The sequence below is a fragment of the Muntiacus reevesi genome, chromosome 18 (genome assembly GCF_963930625.1).
Source record: "Muntiacus reevesi chromosome 18, mMunRee1.1, whole genome shotgun sequence".
In the NCBI taxonomy this organism is placed as follows: domain Eukaryota; kingdom Metazoa; phylum Chordata; class Mammalia; order Artiodactyla; family Cervidae; genus Muntiacus; species Muntiacus reevesi.
Genome location: NC_089266.1, coordinates 47195899 through 47212883, shown reverse-complemented (window position 1 = coordinate 47212883; position 16985 = coordinate 47195899). Strand labels below are relative to the sequence as shown.

Genomic DNA, 16985 nt, shown 5'->3' with positions numbered 1-16985 from the left:
TCCCAGAGGGAAAGCAACTAGCTCAAGCTACAGGCCAGTAGATGCCAGGGCTGGGGCTCCACAGTAGAACCAGAGTGTTCCATGCACCTAGGTGATCTGCTCACTCAACACTCGGAGGCTTCTAGCTCTAGAAGCCCAGACACCTCGCCAGTCCCTCTTGTGCCACAGACGACAGGTCTCCCCGAGCTCTGCCCCAAATCTCACAAGGGAGCAGTCCCTGCAGTCCCCTCGCCCACCCAGGTTCCCTCTGCCCCCCGCCCCGCAGACGAAGAGGATGGCCTACGAAAAATCGGTCGACATCTCTGACATCAACAGGGCGATGTTCAAGTGCCCATGGCTGGAATATCCAGGAAGGACCAAAGGTGAGGTTAGAATGGACAGGAGTGGAGTCGGGGATAGGGACCTGGAAAGGAAATCTCCCTGGCCCCCAGTCCCAGGCAGGAGTCCGGGTGATGTCAGCAAGTCTATGGGAAGAGTCAGGGCGGATCCTTGGGTACTTCCAAGACTCCGTACACCCCTCAAGGTAAGTTCCCAGGGCCCTCTAAGGCGGGATGTCTCTGTGACGCCCCAGCTTCTGCTTCCTCATCTGCTCTGCACTCTCACAGCTCCAAGGTTTCAAGGTGCTCCTCTTGCCCACTGTCCTTCCTCTCATCTGTCTGGCTACCTCTCCTACTTACACTGAAGACTCAGCTTGTGGATAATCTCCTCTGGAAACCCTCCCTGCTCCTCCCCACCAGTTTAGGACCCCTCATCGAGACCACCTATGCCTTTATCCATCCTCACATTTATTTCCCTTCATGAATCCCCAGTAAACGGTTCTATCTCACCAGTAGACCAGTGATTCCCAAAATATGTTCCCAGGACCAGCAGCATCAGTATCTCATTAGAAATGCAACTTCTCAGGACTTACCTGGCGATCCAGAGGTTGATTCTGTGCCACCAATACACAGGGCAGAGGTTCGATCCCTGGTCAGGGAACTGAGATCCCACGTGCTGTGTACACCACACACCCCGCCCCACCCAAAAAGTGAATTCTCAGACCACACCCCAGAGTTACTCTGGGGATGAGTCTTCATCTGGGGATAAGGAGATCTGCATTTTAATAAGCCCTCCAGGAACTTCCTTGGTGGTCCAGTAGTTAAGACTCTGCGTCCACTGCAAAGCAAGGCACGGGTTCAAGCCCTAGTCAGGGAACCAAGATCCCACATGCCACTCAACCTGCCCCAAACAAGCAAATGAAAAACAAGATCTCCAGTTTTTTCCAGTGCCACTGAAGTTTGAGAACCACTGAGCATTTTTACCATTAACCGCACATTAGAATACTTTGGGAAGCTTTCTGAAATGCCTAGGTCCCTTCCTTGGACAATCTGATTCAATTAGTCTGATGCAGGACTGAGGCATGTTAAAAAATTCCCTTAAATAATTCTAATATGCAGCCAGGGATGAGAACCACTCTGTCAGACCAGTGTGGCTATGCAATTTCATGCGTAGGAATCTTACTCAAATAAAGATCCTGCCTTAGTAGGCCTGAGAGATTCTGCATTTCTGAGAAGCTCCCAGGCTGTGGTAATCCTGCTATTCCACAGACCAAGACACCAGAAACATACGAGTCCCTTAAGGACAGGAATTATGGCTTCTTTACCTCCCTGGTGCCTGATAGCAGGTCAGCTAAGTGCTAATGCTTGATAAATGAATGCCCGGAAGGACAGCTCTTCAGCTCACCCTTGTCCACGCGGGCTCTTTGCACCACAGAACTCAGAAGAGCTGCAGCTCCTGTCTTACTGCCCTTATCCTGTCACCAGGTAAGACCCCTGACTTCCACCACCCTGGGAGCCTTGTTGGGGGAGGAGGGTCAGCAGACCACCCCTTCCCATTAAGGCTAGTTCACAGAACGCTACGGGCCCCCCTGGTTGCTCAGATGGTAAAGAGTCCACCTGCCAATGCAAGGGACCTGGGTTCGATCCCTAGGTCGGGAAGATCCTCTGGAGAAGGGAATGGCCACCCACACTAGTATTCTTGCCTGGAGAATCCCATGGTCAGGGGAGCCTGGCGGGCTACAGTCCCTGGGGCCACAAAGAGTCGGACACGACTGAATGGCTAACACGAACACACACTTAGAACTCTCCTCTCACCCCTGGGGCTGCCACTAACTCTGAGTGACCTTGGACAAGCGGCTTTCCCTCCTTGAACTGCAGGAGTAGTCTCTGTCACAAGCCAACCCCTACCCCGCTCCCTTTGTCTAGTGGCTATGAGATAACATCTGTAAGGTTTTGGCTGTGCAGGCAGTTGCTTAATAATGATTTATTTTTGAATTTCATATAAACAATGACTTTTTTTCAATATGCCTATGTCCTAAATATTGCCTTCGCTGCCTGGAATCAGAATTCAATGGGACATCCTGGGGGGTTTTTTGTTTGTTCTTAATTGAAGTAGAAAAGTTGATTTATTTGACTGCGCTGGGTCTTAGTTGTGGCATGTGGGATCTAATTCCCTGACGAGGGATTGACCACCACCCCCCGCTGCCAGGTCCCCTGCCATGAAAGCTTGGAATCGTAGCCAGTGGACCACCAGGGAAGTCTCAATCCTGTTTTTTATTTGCTTGGTCCTTACAAAATCTGACAACCCTACTTATAGTGAGTCAATGTCCCATTTTCTGAAGTCATGATGATCACCTGCAAACTCATTATGATCATCTCGGTCACCCCACTGGGAACCACTAGCCAAAGCCCTTTTTCAGAGACTTGTTGTAGGGAAAGAGAGGCTTGAGAAGAGACAAGAATGAATCCTTGTCAAATCTTCAGAGAAATCCTCTGACCCATCAAAAACACTTGGCCACAACCAGAGCTTCAGTTTCACACATGTCTAAGATAGATTATTTGAAGAAATCCTGTTTTTCCAATGAAACTATTAAGTTCCATGAGGACAGGCATAACTGTCTCCCCAGCACCGAGTGCTTGGCACATAGTAGGTGCTCAATAAAAATCTGCTGAATGCCTGAGCGAATGAGCGGGGGCCCAAAATACCCCTCTCTACTCCACATCTCCCCTGCCCCTGGCCTCTTCATCTCCTTGCCCAGATGACTTTTTTTTTTTTTCTAGTTGCACAAAGTCTTCATTGCTGCACACGGGCTTTCTCTAGTCATGGGAAGTGAGAGCTACTCTTCATCGTGGGCTTCTCACTGCTGTGTCTCCTCTTGTTGCGGCTCATGGGCTCCAGAGCGCAGGCTCTGTAGCTGTGGCACACAGGCTTAGTTGCTCCTTGATATGTGGGATCTTCCCAGACCAGCGATCAAGCCTGTGTCCCCTGCACTGGCAGACAGATTCTTATCCACTGGACCACCAGGGAAGTCCCCAGATGATCCCTTGAGATTCTCAGCTAACTGAACTGTAGACAGTTGTCCCTTGGTATCCACAGGGGACACCAAACTCCACGGATACTCAAGTCCATTGTATAAAATGGAGTGGTGTTTGCATATAGCCTACACACATCCTCTCTAGATTATTTATACTGTAAATAGTATGTAAAGAGTTACCAGGTACATGACAAATTCAAGTTTGCTTTTTGGAACTTCTGAGCATTTTTTTTTCCCAAATATTTTGAACCCATGGTTGGTTGAATCCATGGGTGTGGAACCTGTGGATACGGAGGGCCAACTGTACTCAGATGAATTCACAGACCAACAACGGTTTCCCACTCTTTATGTCGTCAGTCCTTCACGAGCACCCTGGGAGGGGTACACAACAAGGATGATTAGCCCCATTGTGCAGATGAGAAGCCTGAGCACTGGGAAGGGTAAAGCCACTTGCCCGAGCCACACAGTTGGTGAGGAGGTGGCTGTGTCTTCAGCTCAGACGAGAGGCTGAAGGGTGTTTCCCTCGTCTAGTCCCTTCTCACCCTGGCCCTCTTCCTGGCTGAGAAATGTCCCCTGTGGCTGCTCTGCCACTCACACCCGCCTCCAGGCACCAAAGGAAGAGCTCCCCCCAAGTCCGGAGTGCTGGAGGGAGCACCCGAGCAAGCCGAATGCCGTACCTTACTGCTACTACAAGAAGCCCGAGATCTACACACACTGGTGCGCCCTGTATGATCACCGAAAGGAACGGGAGTCCCAGAAGATACTGCGGAAAATGAGAGATCACCCCAGGTGTGTTTCGATCCTTCCTGTTCTCCACGCCCTCCCCATCTTCTAGGAAAGGACGGAAAGAGAAGAAAGGGGTGGATGGGGCTGGGGCGGGGGGCGGGGGGGCAGCTGCAAATCAGCCTACAGACCCCAGAGGAGACCCTGGGGTAGAAGGAAGTTGATCTGAGCTGGGCTGAGGACCAGAGGCAGAGGAGAGTCTGTGAAGTGAGGAGGAAGGCAATGAGGGGACCAGGGCTACCTGTGTGATTTCTCCCGAGGTACCTCAAGGAGGGTACCCTCAGCCAAAAGCTCCATCTCCCCATGAGCAAGCTGAGTCGCAGGTCTCCGGTGGAGTCCAAGCCCTTAGACCCTGCTGGGGACCCCCTGAAGTGGCAGAGGTTAAAGGTCAGGGGCCATGGCGGGGGCCGGGGCAGAATGGGGAGACTCTTTCTGCAGATGCCTTTATTCCGGGCTCACACCATCCTTCCGCCCTCAGACCCTGCCGGCAAAATGGAGCGGGGGCAGAGGGGTGGGCAGGGAGGAGAGTGGATCGGGTGAGCTCCTTCCACTTTGAAAGAAGCGTGGGAGAACTGACTTTGTCCCCTTCTTCCCTTCCACTGGCTTCCCTGGATGGGCAGGAACTCACAGAAAGCCTGAAATCTCCCAGGGAGGATGATCAGCTCTACGCAGCACAGGTGAGGAGCAGCAAGGGTAGAGGGGTGTGGCTACAGGCCAGGTAGGAGCTGACTGAGCTGGGGAGAGGAGCAAGATGCTGGAGGTGGAGCGCGGGGAGGAGTGATGCTCCAAGAACAACCTCCAGCAGGGTCCAGAAAGTGGCAGCTCCCGGCGCTGGTGCCCAGGCTCGCTTCCTTTTCCTCTCCCCCTGTTCCTGCAGGCTCTGGGGTGCCTGGGGGTCAGAGACAAGTTTGTCATGGACGCACTGCAGCAGGTGGTGAGTCTGGGGCTGCACGGAGTCCAGGAGAAGAGGACACAGGGCCCGCAGTCTGTAGAGCCTTGGCACCTGAGCACAGACAAGGCCCACCAGGGTCAAGGATGATGGGGCCGATGCAGGAAGGAGGCAGCCGCCTTGTGCGGGCTGTGCCCAGTTCATGCCCTTGTCTTCTTTAAAGGGCAGCTTGATCTTAAAGGAAGGGGAAGGGGGGCTCTGAAGATCCCCTTTGTCTGGCAGAGAAGTTGACTTTGGGGGTGGGGGTGGGCTGTGTTCTTACCCTTAATCTCATTTAAACCCTTTGGTACTAGAACTAGGTAGTGGTAGCTGCATTTTTCTAATGAGAAATTGGAAGCTCCAAGAGGCCAGGTGACCTGCCCCAGGCCTCATGGCTCAGACCCGGATGGGGATGTGAACAAAAGTCTTACTCCTAGGTTATGGTCCTTCCATCGCATCGCCCTGCCTGCACCCCGTGTTTGAGCATAAACAGGTCCCTCTCTAGGCCTCGGTTTCCTCGTTTGTAAAATGAAAAGTTAAGCTGAGATGAAGTTAAGCTGAACGCTCCTGATGTTCCACCACCTTAGGGCATGTTTCCACCCCCTACCTCTTAAATCAGGCCCAAGCCGGTCCGGAGAAACTGAAGTATGAGGCCTGTCGAGCCCTGGCCATCCTGGGTGAGTAGGTCCTCCCCCGGGTGGCAGTAGGGTCAGGTGAGGAAGGAGGCAGCGTAGCCGCAATCCACCTTTAGGGAAGGACAGAAGGAGTGGACGGCACTCCCCACTGCAACTTAGCCACTGGCAGGTCTAATTATCCGAGGGATTGTTGGGTAGAGAGAGGAAGGTGGGGTGAAATGGGAGAAGAGGTAGGAGGAAGACGGAGAGCGGGCTCTGGGAACTGCGGTCATGCTTAGCCAGCTGCTCTGGGGTCCTGGGGGGACGGGCGACCGTGGGACCTAGTCCTTGGAACTGAAGTAGTCAGGTGGGTGCTGGCGGAGAGGAGCACCCCCGGAGGCTCCACCCTGACCTGAGCCCCCTCCCTGCCCAGGATGCCTGAAAAAGGACGTGATCCAGACTCTCATCAAGAAGTTGAAGGGGCAAAATGAGGGACAGAGGATGGATACTCTGATAGCACTTCAGACGGCTCTGAACTCCTGGGCTACTGTCCCCAGAGATCAGGTGACTGGGGGGAAAGAGTCAGTCCCTGGGGCAAGGTCGGACCGGTCATCAATGGTGCTGGCTGGGGTTAAGCCAGGGAGAGTGTAACCTAGCTTCTAGCTCTGATGGGATGGGGACGATGTCTTTGTGGAGTCCCCTGTGGAATAGGTTCCCTGGACAGAATCACTGGCGTAGCCCCTGAACTGGTCATACCACCTCTGAAAAGCCAGCTTTCAGAGTTGTCATTTGTCCATCTCTAAAATGGATATAGTAGTCATAGCATTGTTGAGAAGATTAAATGAGATAATATATGTAAAGCACCTACTTCATTGCCTAGATTCTTATATATATATTTGGCTGCACCAGGTCTTATTTGCACCCTGCACACTCTTAGTTGTGGCATGTGGGATCTACCTCCCCGTTCAGGGATCGAACCTGAGCCCACTGCACTGGGAGCGTGGAGTCTTAGCCACTGCTCTGCCATGGAAGTCCCAGCACCTGTGTTCTTTCAGTGACCACACATCATCATTATTAACATCCTTAAAATAACCGTTAAAGGAAAACCTCTGTCCAGAGGGGACAGGGACCAAGAAAGTCTGCTGACACTACTTGAGATTTTTCCCCTTTAGGGTCCTCTTACTTTGACCCCATCATTGCTCCACATGAGATAGAATTCATTACATCCACTTACTCAACAAACATATATCAAACAGCTATCATGGGCCAGACATCATCCTAGGCCCTTGGGATACGTCAGCAAACCAAAGCAGGCAGAGATCTCAGCTTTTGTAGAGCTTACATTCCAGTGGGGCAGGGGGAGGGTGGAGGGGAGACACATGAAAGTAAACGTCACTCAGTCATGTCTGACTCTTTGTGACCCCATGGACTATACAGTCCATGGATTCTCCAGGCCAGAATATTGGAGTGGGTAGCCTTTCCCTTCCCCAGGGGATCTTCCCAACCCAGGGATTGAACCCAGGTCTCCTGCATTGCCGGCAGATTCTTTACCAGCTGAACCACAAGGGAAGCCTGGGAAGACACATAATAACCAATAAATTTCATTATACAGTATGTTAGATACAGCAAGTGCAATGGAAGAGTTATGTAGAGTAATGAGAGTGATCAGGAATGCTGAGTGCAGATGGAATGAGTTGCAATTTTAAACACGGAGGACAGGGGAGGCCTCATGTGGAAGTCGTCGTCTGAGCTCAAGCAAGAAGGTGAGGGGTGACACTTGCAGATATCTGACAGAAGGCACTCCCAGCAAAGGAAGAATCAAGGCAAAGTCCCGAAGGCAGGGGCAGGATTGGTACGGGCAAGGAACAGCAAGGAGGCCATGTGACAGAAGTGGAGTGGGACTGGAGAAAGCAGGAAGAAATGAAGTTGGGTCAAAGCCCTTAACAGAAGACTAGAGCATATGTGGCCTTCTGGATGAGCTTTTCTTCTGAGTGGAATAGGTTTTTGAACAAAGCAATGATGTGATCTAACTTATGTTTCGAAAGGTCACTCTGGCGAACTTTCCTGGTTGTCCAGTGGTTAGGGCTCTGTGCTCCCAAGTGCAGGGGGCCTGGGTTCAGTCCCTGGTTGATCCCTGGTCGGGGAACTAAGATCCCTCATGTGGCACAGTGGCCAATAAAAAAGGTTCACTCTGACTGCTATGTTCAAGAAAGATGGGCAGGGGATGAAAGACAAAAGTGGAAGCAGAGAGACCAGTTAGGAGTTGTTAAAGCAATCCTGGTGAGACACGATGGTGGCTTGGGCCATAGTGGTTGCAGTGGGGCTGGTAAGCAGCTATTAAGTTCTGAATATGTACATAAGTATTAAAATTTGTTGGTATGTTTTGGCTGTGTCGGGTCTTAGTTGCGGCATGCAGGAGCTTGTAGTTGCAGCATGTGGGATCTACTTCCCTGAACAGGGATCAAACCCAGGCCCCCTTCATTGGGAGTGTGGAGTCTCAGCCACTGGACCACAAGGGAAACCCCCAGAGTTTTAAAGTAAAACTCTGACAGGTTAAATGTGAGCTGTAAGAGAAAGTGAGGCAACAAGGAGGAAGCCGAGGCTTTTGGCCTTGAAATTGAAAGGATGGAGTTGTCATCAACTAAGATGGAGAGTGAGTTTCCCTAATAGCTCAGTTGGTAAATAATCTGCCCGCAATGCAGGAGACCCCGGTTCGATTCCTGGGTCAGGAAGATCCCCTGGAGACAGGATAGGCTATCCACTCCAATATTCTTGGGCTTCGCTTGTGGCTCAGCTGGTAAAGAATCTGCTGGCAGTGCCAGAGACCTGGGTTCAATCAAACCTAGGTTCTATCCCTGAGTTGGGAAGATCCCCTGGAGAAGGGAAAGGCTACCCACTCCAATATTCTGGCCTGGAGAAATCCATGGACTGTATAGTCCATGGGGACATGACTTCACTTCAAGATGGAGAAAGCTACATATGGAACAGGCTTGGAGGTAATATCAGAAGTCCAATTTTGGACAAGTTATGTTTGTGATGTCTTCTGGACATCCAAAGGAAACAACATATAAGCAGCTGGATATACAATCTGGAGTTCAGAAACCTGAACTAATGGAAGAAATTTATGAGTTGTCAGCATATAGGTAGCATATCATGTCATTCAATGAGATGAGAACTAAGAACCAAGAATCAAGACTTGGGGCAGCCCAGTGTTAAGAGGTCAGAGATAAGAGGAAGAACCAGTGAATACTAAGAAGTAGTCCACAGGTAGGAAGACAACCAATAGTATGGTATTCTGAAAATCAAGTGAAGAACATTTATCAAGGAAAGGAGACAAATCAACCATATCAAATAGTATAAGGACTGAGAATCCACACAATGGATTTAACCGTGTGGGGATCACTGATTATCCTAATAAGAACTCTTCTGATGGGGCAGTGAAAGTCTGAGTGGGGTAGGGTTAAGAGAAAATGGGAGGAAAGAAGTGCAAGATGGCAAGAATGGACAACTGTCCAAGTTTTCCTGGACAGAGCTGTAGTCAGCAGCAGGGATAAATTCTAGAAAAAGAGAAAATAGCAGCATGTTTCAAAGCTGAGGAGTAACGATCCAGTCGTTAGGAAAATGATCATTTTGAAGAGGGTGGGACAGAGTTGTGCAGCAATGTTCTTGAGAAGATGAGAAGAGATGAGAGTAAACACATGAGAGATTAAGTTTATTTTTTTTAATATTTTTATTTATTTGGCTGCACCAAGTCTTAGTTGTGGCATGCGAGATCTTTAGCTGCATGTAGACTCTTGATTGCAGCATGTGGGATCTAGTTTCCTGACCAGAGATCGAACCCAGGCCCTCTACAATGGGAGTGTGCAATCCTAGCCACCAGACGACCAGGAAAGTCCCCAAGATTGACTTTGTTAGATAGATAGTCATGGTCCACAGTAATGTGGAAAGGAAGAAATATGGGTTCAGGTATTGGAAGTTGGACACAAGTGTCTCTGGAACTTCTTTTCTAGTTGCTTTTATTTTGCTCAGTAAAGTAGGGAGCAAGGTCATCAACTTAAAGAGAATGGAGGAAGACGTGCTAGAGGGTCCAGAGGAAGGAATATGAATTAGGAAGGTGGGAAAGAGAACTGCCCAGGGAAAAGCAGTATGACCATCAGGCATCATTAAGGGTCTACATAACGTGTGTGTTCATATACTTCAAGCAAGATTAGCCATCATAACTTTGTTTTCCTCTGGGAAGTGCAGGCATAGACTCGGTGGCGAGCTGAGTACAATAAAGAGGAGGTAAAGGAGTTCAGGGACCATGGAATTGAAGCTGGGTAAAAAGGCAAGAAAGTGAGGAGGAGGGCAAAGTTGCTCAATGAATTGTTAGTCTTTGTGCAGTCCAACTACTTTTTTAACAGAGTGATTTATTAGCATTAAATATTCAAAAAACATTCACTTTCATTTTTATTTATAAGGATTTGAAAGTAAAGAATGTAAAAATTACAGATAAATCATTTCATTAAGAAAAGTTTAAAAAATAAAAAAGCAATGGAGATAACACGAAATGCCTAAGTGATAGATCTGACCATGTACTTTTACAAACCCTCACAATCCCCCGCACGTACATTTATACTTACATAAAAGAACTCATCTTTTATGTAATAGCCAACTAGATAGTAAAAACTCCAATTCCTGTTTAGAAGAATTCAATTAACAATAAGAATAAAAAAAACAATAAGAATAAATAAAAAGCACTCTGACCACACTATACAAATGTAAGGAACTTTTATAGACAATTTATGATAGAAAAAAATACATGAATAACTAACCCACATATATATTCACATACAGGTAATGAAATAAGTTCAAAGTAAAGCTATTTAATATGTACCCCTTTTAAAAAAATTCATTGGCATACAGTTGCTTTACAATGTTAAGTTTCCACTGTACAGCAAAGTGAATCAGTCATTCGTATATATTGCTAATGTTTAGTCAACAAACTTGGACAAAACATGTCCAACTCTTTGGCAGCTCCATGGACTACAGCCCACCAGGCTCCCCTGTCCATTGGATCTTCCAGACAGGAATACTGGAGTGGGTTGCCATTTCCCTTTCCAGGGGATCTTCCCAACCCAGGGATCGAACCCATGTCTCCTGCATTGGCAGGCGGGTTCTTTACCTCTGGGCCCCAGGGAAGCCCCATACATACTTTTTTGGATTTTCTGCCCATTTAGGTCATCACACAGCACTGAGCAGATTTCCCAGTGCTCTACAGTAGGTATAACAATAACTGCTGACCTCAGAGAACCAGGACAGGAGAGGGAGTCATAGAGAAGTTGCAGTAACAGGTCACGATAAAGTCTCTCTGCGGGAATTAATGACTGACATAGTGCTGAGGACAAGGTTATGGGAGGAGAGGCATCAATGACGCCAAGAGCTGAGACAGCAGAGGTATTAAAGACAGTAACGCTGACCCACCCACAAGAAAAAAGTCATAGAGAAGTGAAAGGATGTGAGCTGGGAGCAAGTAGACGGCAGCAAGAAGGGAAGTGGGTAAACTAAGCTCTTGGCAGGAATTCCTTCTAGAGAAGAGGGAGAATGGTCTGGAAGCAGTCATGAATTGCCCTCCTAACAAAGCCTGACCAGAAACCTAGTCCAACCGCCCTGTCTCTCTCTCAAGAGGACTCAGGTGGAGGATGAAGAGAAGCTGGCGCTGGCGCTATTGATGCTGATAAAGAAGTCAGGGTACAAGGCGGCGGCGGAGGCGGCCCTGTGCTTGGGGTTCCTGAGGCCCTACAGCAACGTGGCCCGGGAGCACTTGCTGCAGTGCCTGTGCCAAGGGCCGAAGACCCAGCAGATGAAGGTGTGAGGGGCGGGCAGCCGGGCTCCCTGGGGAGCCCTGGGGAAACGCTGCTGACTCTGGTGGGCCCTGGACCCTGCCATCCTCATCCCAGAGAAAAGGAGCTTCAGCAGGGAGCACAGCAGGGTCCTCTGTGTGTCTGTGAATGTGTATGTGGGTCACACGGGCATAAATGTACACAGATCTGTGTATATTCCATTCATCCACGTATGTGCACATGTGCACACACATGAACTTGTGCTCTCACTCATGAGGCCAAGAGGGAGGAGAAAGGACTCTGCCTGTTTCCTGCAAGTTCTAGCCCTCAAGCGCGCGTGGCCACCCAAATGCCTGTTGGTCTGGTATACCCCACCTGCCCTGCCCACCCCCACAGGCACTCACTGTGCTGGTCAAGATAATGGGTGTGCACTCAGCCACAGTTGTCAGGAGCATCCTGGACCAGCTGTCCTGTTCCAGCGTCCTGGAGGTAAGCTCTCAACTGCCTAGTACCTTTCCTGCTCCAGCACAAGGATGTGCTGGGAGATGAGGAAGCTGGTCTGTCCTGTGTCTGCCCTCAGCACCGTTTTGAAGCCACCCAGATGCTCAAGGCCATTGGGCTGGAACAGATCCAGGCACATGGTCTGGAAGAACTCACATTTGACCTACTCAGGAAGAAGACATACAACGAACCTTTCTTCGTAAGTAAGATCAATGCTCCCAAGCCCAGGCAGCCCAAACCTGTCTCTTCCCCTTTCTCTAAAGGACCCCCACCCTGCCTTGGCTCCCACCACACTGCCCCCCAAAGATCAGTTCAGTTCAGTCGCTCAGTTCTGTCCAACTCTTTGCAACCCAATGGACTGCAGCAAGTCAGACTTCCCTGTCCCTCACCAACTCCTGGAGAATGCTCAAATTCATGTCCATCGAGTCAGTGATGCCATCTACCACCTCATCCTCTATCGTCCCCTTCTCTTCCTGCCTGCAATCTTTCCCAACATTAGGGTATTTTCCAATGAGTCACTTCTTCATATCCGGTAGCCAAAGTACTGGAACTTCAGCTTCAGCATCAGTCCCTCCAATGAATATTCAGGACTGGCTTCATTTAGGATTGACTGGTTTGATCTCCTTGCAGTCCAAGGGATTCTCAAGAGTCTTCTCCAACACCACAGTTAAAAGCATCAATTCTTCGGCACTCAGCTTTCCTTATTGTCCAACTCTCACATCCATACTGGAAAAACCATAGCTTTGACTATGCGAACCTTTGTCAGTAAACTAATGTTTCTGCTTTTTAACATGCTGTCTAGGTTGGTCATAGCTTTCTTCCAAGGAGCAAGTGTCTTTTGATTTCATGACTGCACTCACCATCTGCAGCGATTTTGGCGCCCAAGAAAATAGTCTGTCACTGTTTCCATTGTTTCCCCATTGATTTGCCGTGAAGTGATGGGACTGGATGCCATGATCTTAGTTTTTTGAATGTTGAGTTTTAAGCCAGCTTTTTCACTCTTCTCTTTCACTTTCATCAAGAGGCTCTTCAGTTCCTCTTTGCTTTCTGTCATGGATGTCATCTGCATATCTGAGGTTATTGATATTTCTCTGGCTCCAGATCACACCATCATGGTTATCTGGGTCATTAAGATCCTTCTTGTATAGTTCTTCTGTGTATGCATGCCCCCAGACAGCTCCTGTCTCCAAGCCGTCTGGCCTTTGTGCCGGCAGTTTGCTCAGCTGAGAAGGCCCTGCCATTCCTCCCTCCTCTGAAAGGTGGGAAACTGCCTCTGCTTTCAGTTCCACTAGTGAGTAGCTCCTCTCTCCTACTGCCTATTAGAATAGGACCACCCCTTCCAGACCAGCCCAGACAACAGCTCCTACGGGAAGCCTTCCCCTCACCACCAACAGAATCACCCTGCCTCCCTGGCTTTTACCTTTCTTAGAGCTTGCTACAAAGCCAGCCACAGAACTGCTAAAGACATTTTTCTAAGCTGTGAATCAGATTGCGGCTCACCACTGCAAAGAACTTCTCAGTTACTCCCCAAGCTCTCAGGAGGGCTTACATAGCCCTTCGCCACCCAAGGCCCGCCTGACTCTCCAGCCTCACACTTGTGCCCAGCCACACACCAGCAGTGCTTAGGAGCACCCTGTCCTGACTTATACCCATGGTCCCTGTGTAATTACTCAAGAGTGTCCCACTCTGAAGACTCTGTACAGTCACCTAGCTAAACTGAACTATTTTCTGTTCCCTAATCTCTCTGTGCTCTCTCCTGCCTCAGGCTTTTGTACCTGCTCTCCCTCTGCCTGGGGAAGTTGGCCCCCAGCCTCTCAGCCTAGTTAACTCCTACCCATGCTTCAGGTTTCAGCTGCAGCATCACTTCCTCCAGGAAGTCTTCCTGGTACCCAGACTGAGCTAGGAGACCCTCCTATTGTCCTTACACTTAGTTCAGGAGTCTGACTGCCTGTTCACTTGTCTGCTTCCCCCACCAGACCATGAGCTCCCTGAGGCAAGGACCATACACACAACACAAAGTAAAGACTCAATGAAGGTTGACGGTCCAGTGGTTAAGACTTCACCTTCCAGTGCAGGGGTTGTGGGTTCAATCCCTAGTCAGGGAGCTGGGATCCCACATGTCTTGAGGCCAAAAAAACCAAAACATGAAATACAAACAATACTATAACAAATTCAAAAGGTCCACATCAAAAAAAAAAAAAAAAAAAAAAATTGGGGGGAAGCACTTAAGAGCACATCCCTGAGTCCTTGTCCCACCTTAACCTCTCTTCAGGCCATAAGGCAGGCTGTTGCTGAAACTGTGGAAGAGCTCAAGATGAAGTCCACGATGTTGAACTTGGTGGAGGCGTGAGTGGCTCGGGCTGGGAGCTGCCAGGGCCAAATCCTAGGCTGTGGGAAGGGGACAGAGGGTCAGTGAGAGCTAAGAACCTACTGCCTGTTCTCAGTTGCATTGCCCAGGCCACTGGCCAAATCACTCTTGACCTCTGGGCTTTTCTTCACCTGTAAAAAAGGGGCTGGTAATACCTACCACTCAGTGTTGCTATTTAAAGCTCAAGTTAAGATGAGGACTTGGAAGGGGCTGGTAAAAGGTAAAGTTCTGGACAAATGTCAGTCCTGATCATCACGGAGTGCCCCTTGAAAAACTGTTGTACCCTTTCCCCTCCCAGTCCCTTTCCTGACCCAAGAAACAAGAAGGGGACATAATGAAATTAACATCACTCATCAGTCTATGCCTGACTCACTCTGGACTGTAAAAAGCAGCCAGTCTCCCTCCTCGTCCCCTTAACTGGACCACAAAACACTCACTCCCTTCTCTTCAGGCAGCTGATGAGCTCAAATGCCATTGAACGCCAGGAAGCAGTCATCTCTCTGGTAAGGCCAGCTCCACGACTCTGACCAGAGGTGTTGATGGCTGGCGGAGTGGGCAGTCCAGGAGAGCTACTGAGGGGGAAAAAGGGCTGCAAAGTGTGGGGAGGTGGTTTGCCAGCTTTTTTATTTTAGACTTTCCGCCCTACCAGGAGTTCAGGGAAAGCTTTTCTGCAGGACTGGAGCTGGGTAGGAGAAGGGACAGGTGAAGGGTGTGAGGGGCATTGCTCAGATGTGACAGAAACTATCTTGACTCTTCTGGTGAAAAAAATTGTACCGGAACCCAGTACAGAGGCAGGCCCTCAAAGGTAAGGAAGCAGCTGGGAAGCCACATCTCCTGCCCAGGCACAGGGTCATCACGAGGGCGCTAGAATGGAAGAGAGCGTAGATGGGGCATCTTCCTGGGCCATCTACTGAGGTGCCCTCATCCTGCCTCTGCCAGAGTGTCCTGGGGATCCGCAGCCCACAGGTGTTCCACTTGGTCCTGGACATGCTGGATGTGGAGAAGAATGCGTCTGTGAAGAAGAGTGTAAGGCATCCCAGCCCTTCTCTTCCTGCAGCCTCTCCCACTCTCCTCACACCACATGCCCTCTGCCGGCGGGGAGAGGAGGGGAATAAGCCCTTAGACATTGTCCCTTGACCTCATTCCCTGGGACCCAGAGTGACCTGTGACCAGAACTACCACCCCCCCACCCGCCCCCAAACCCAGGGCTGGCCTGAAGGGAGCCAGCCACGGGGCCTTTGTTTCAATGCAGCTACAAGAAACATTAATTCTTTTGGCCTCCATTGATCCCTGGATCCATAACAAGCTAAAGAACAAGGTTCTGTTCGTATGTGAGATGCCAAAGACCAGCATGAAGGTGGAGTTCACAAGGTTCCGGAAAGAGCCTGAGAACCCTGAAGAGTCAAATATCCAAGACTTTCAACTTACAGAGCTGAACCCCTTGTTTCTTACAAAGTCCAGTGCCACGTTAGACCAACAGAAAAAGCTAAACCCCCCAAAAGGGTCTGATACCCCTGGCTTCCTACCCTCTCTCTATATATCCCCCAAACACAAGTCACAGGGGTCCTGGACACAAGGGATCAGAAAACAGCTCCAGATCTTTGCTGAGACCCCCAACTAGGTCAGTTGTTTAGGTCGAGTCCCTGCTCTTGCCTTAAGGGTGCTTCTCAGGCTCGCCTGAGAAAATGATCAGTACCTATCTTCCATGAATAAATAAGCATCACTCTACCTACCATGATGGTTCCCTTCATCATGAGCTGCACTGGAACACAGATATCATCACTCCTGGCTGGGCCTTCCTTGTTCTCAGCCACATGTCCTTTCCATGAGGCAAACCTGCTCTGGCTGGCCAGCCTGCCTTCCTACATCAAGTCCTTTTTCTGCATCCAGAATGTGATGACAAAGCCAGAGCTGAGCCTCTGTCCAGAGGGGGCTGCTGAGGGGAGAAATGGGAGAAAATCCTGGAGAGCTTGGCTCTTGGACCATTTCCTCTTACTAACTTGTCCCTCCCCACCCCCATTTCCCTATTGGTGGTCAAGAGATAAATTAGGCTTAATCAAGACCAACCATCCTCTCCGCTGTCTCTTGTCCCACACCTGCTTTCCAACTCCCTTAGGGTCATTCCCTCTGAGAGACTCTATTTACTCTCTAAGAGGTGCCTTAGTGCCTCCCTCATTTTACAAAATGCTTCAGTTTTCCTTGGCCAATAGGACTGGTCACACCAATCCCAACAAGCTATGTCCTCCATTAAAAGGAAAAACCCAGACTCTGGAGTCAGACAAATCTGAAGCCAAGTCCCAGGTTCCATCATTCACTTGATCTTCGACTGTGGAGAAGTTACTGAACCGTCCTCACCTACAAAATGAAGGGAATGATGCATACTACCTCTGAGGGCTCTTAGGATTACGAGCGCGTGTGATAAGTCGCTTCAGTTGTGTCCCTCTCTTTGCCACCCTATGGACCGTAGCCTGCCAGACTCCTCTGACCATGGGGTTCTCCAGGCAAGAATATTGGAGTGGGATGCCACGCCCTCCTCCAGGAGATCTTCCCGATCCAGGGATTGAACCCGCATCTTTCACATCTCCTGCATTGGCAGACAGGTTCTTTACCACTAGCA

General features: G+C 49.7%; 1 protein-coding gene across 1 annotated transcript; it reads left to right on the top strand.

The window, feature by feature from the left end:
* The first annotated feature begins 274 nt into the window (after positions 1-274).
* On the top strand, positions 275-15989 carry HEATR9 (HEAT repeat containing 9). The gene is made up of 15 exons (XM_065910935.1): positions 275-362; positions 1753-1802; positions 3960-4141; positions 4396-4522; positions 4756-4812; positions 5013-5069; positions 5683-5740; positions 6111-6241; positions 11343-11525; positions 11896-11988; positions 12080-12199; positions 14273-14346; positions 14820-14871; positions 15308-15394; positions 15621-15989. The coding sequence occupies exons 1-15, from the start codon at positions 275-277 to the stop codon at positions 15987-15989; spliced, it is 1728 nt and encodes a 575-aa protein (XP_065767007.1).
* Positions 15990-16985: the final 996 nt, after the last annotated feature.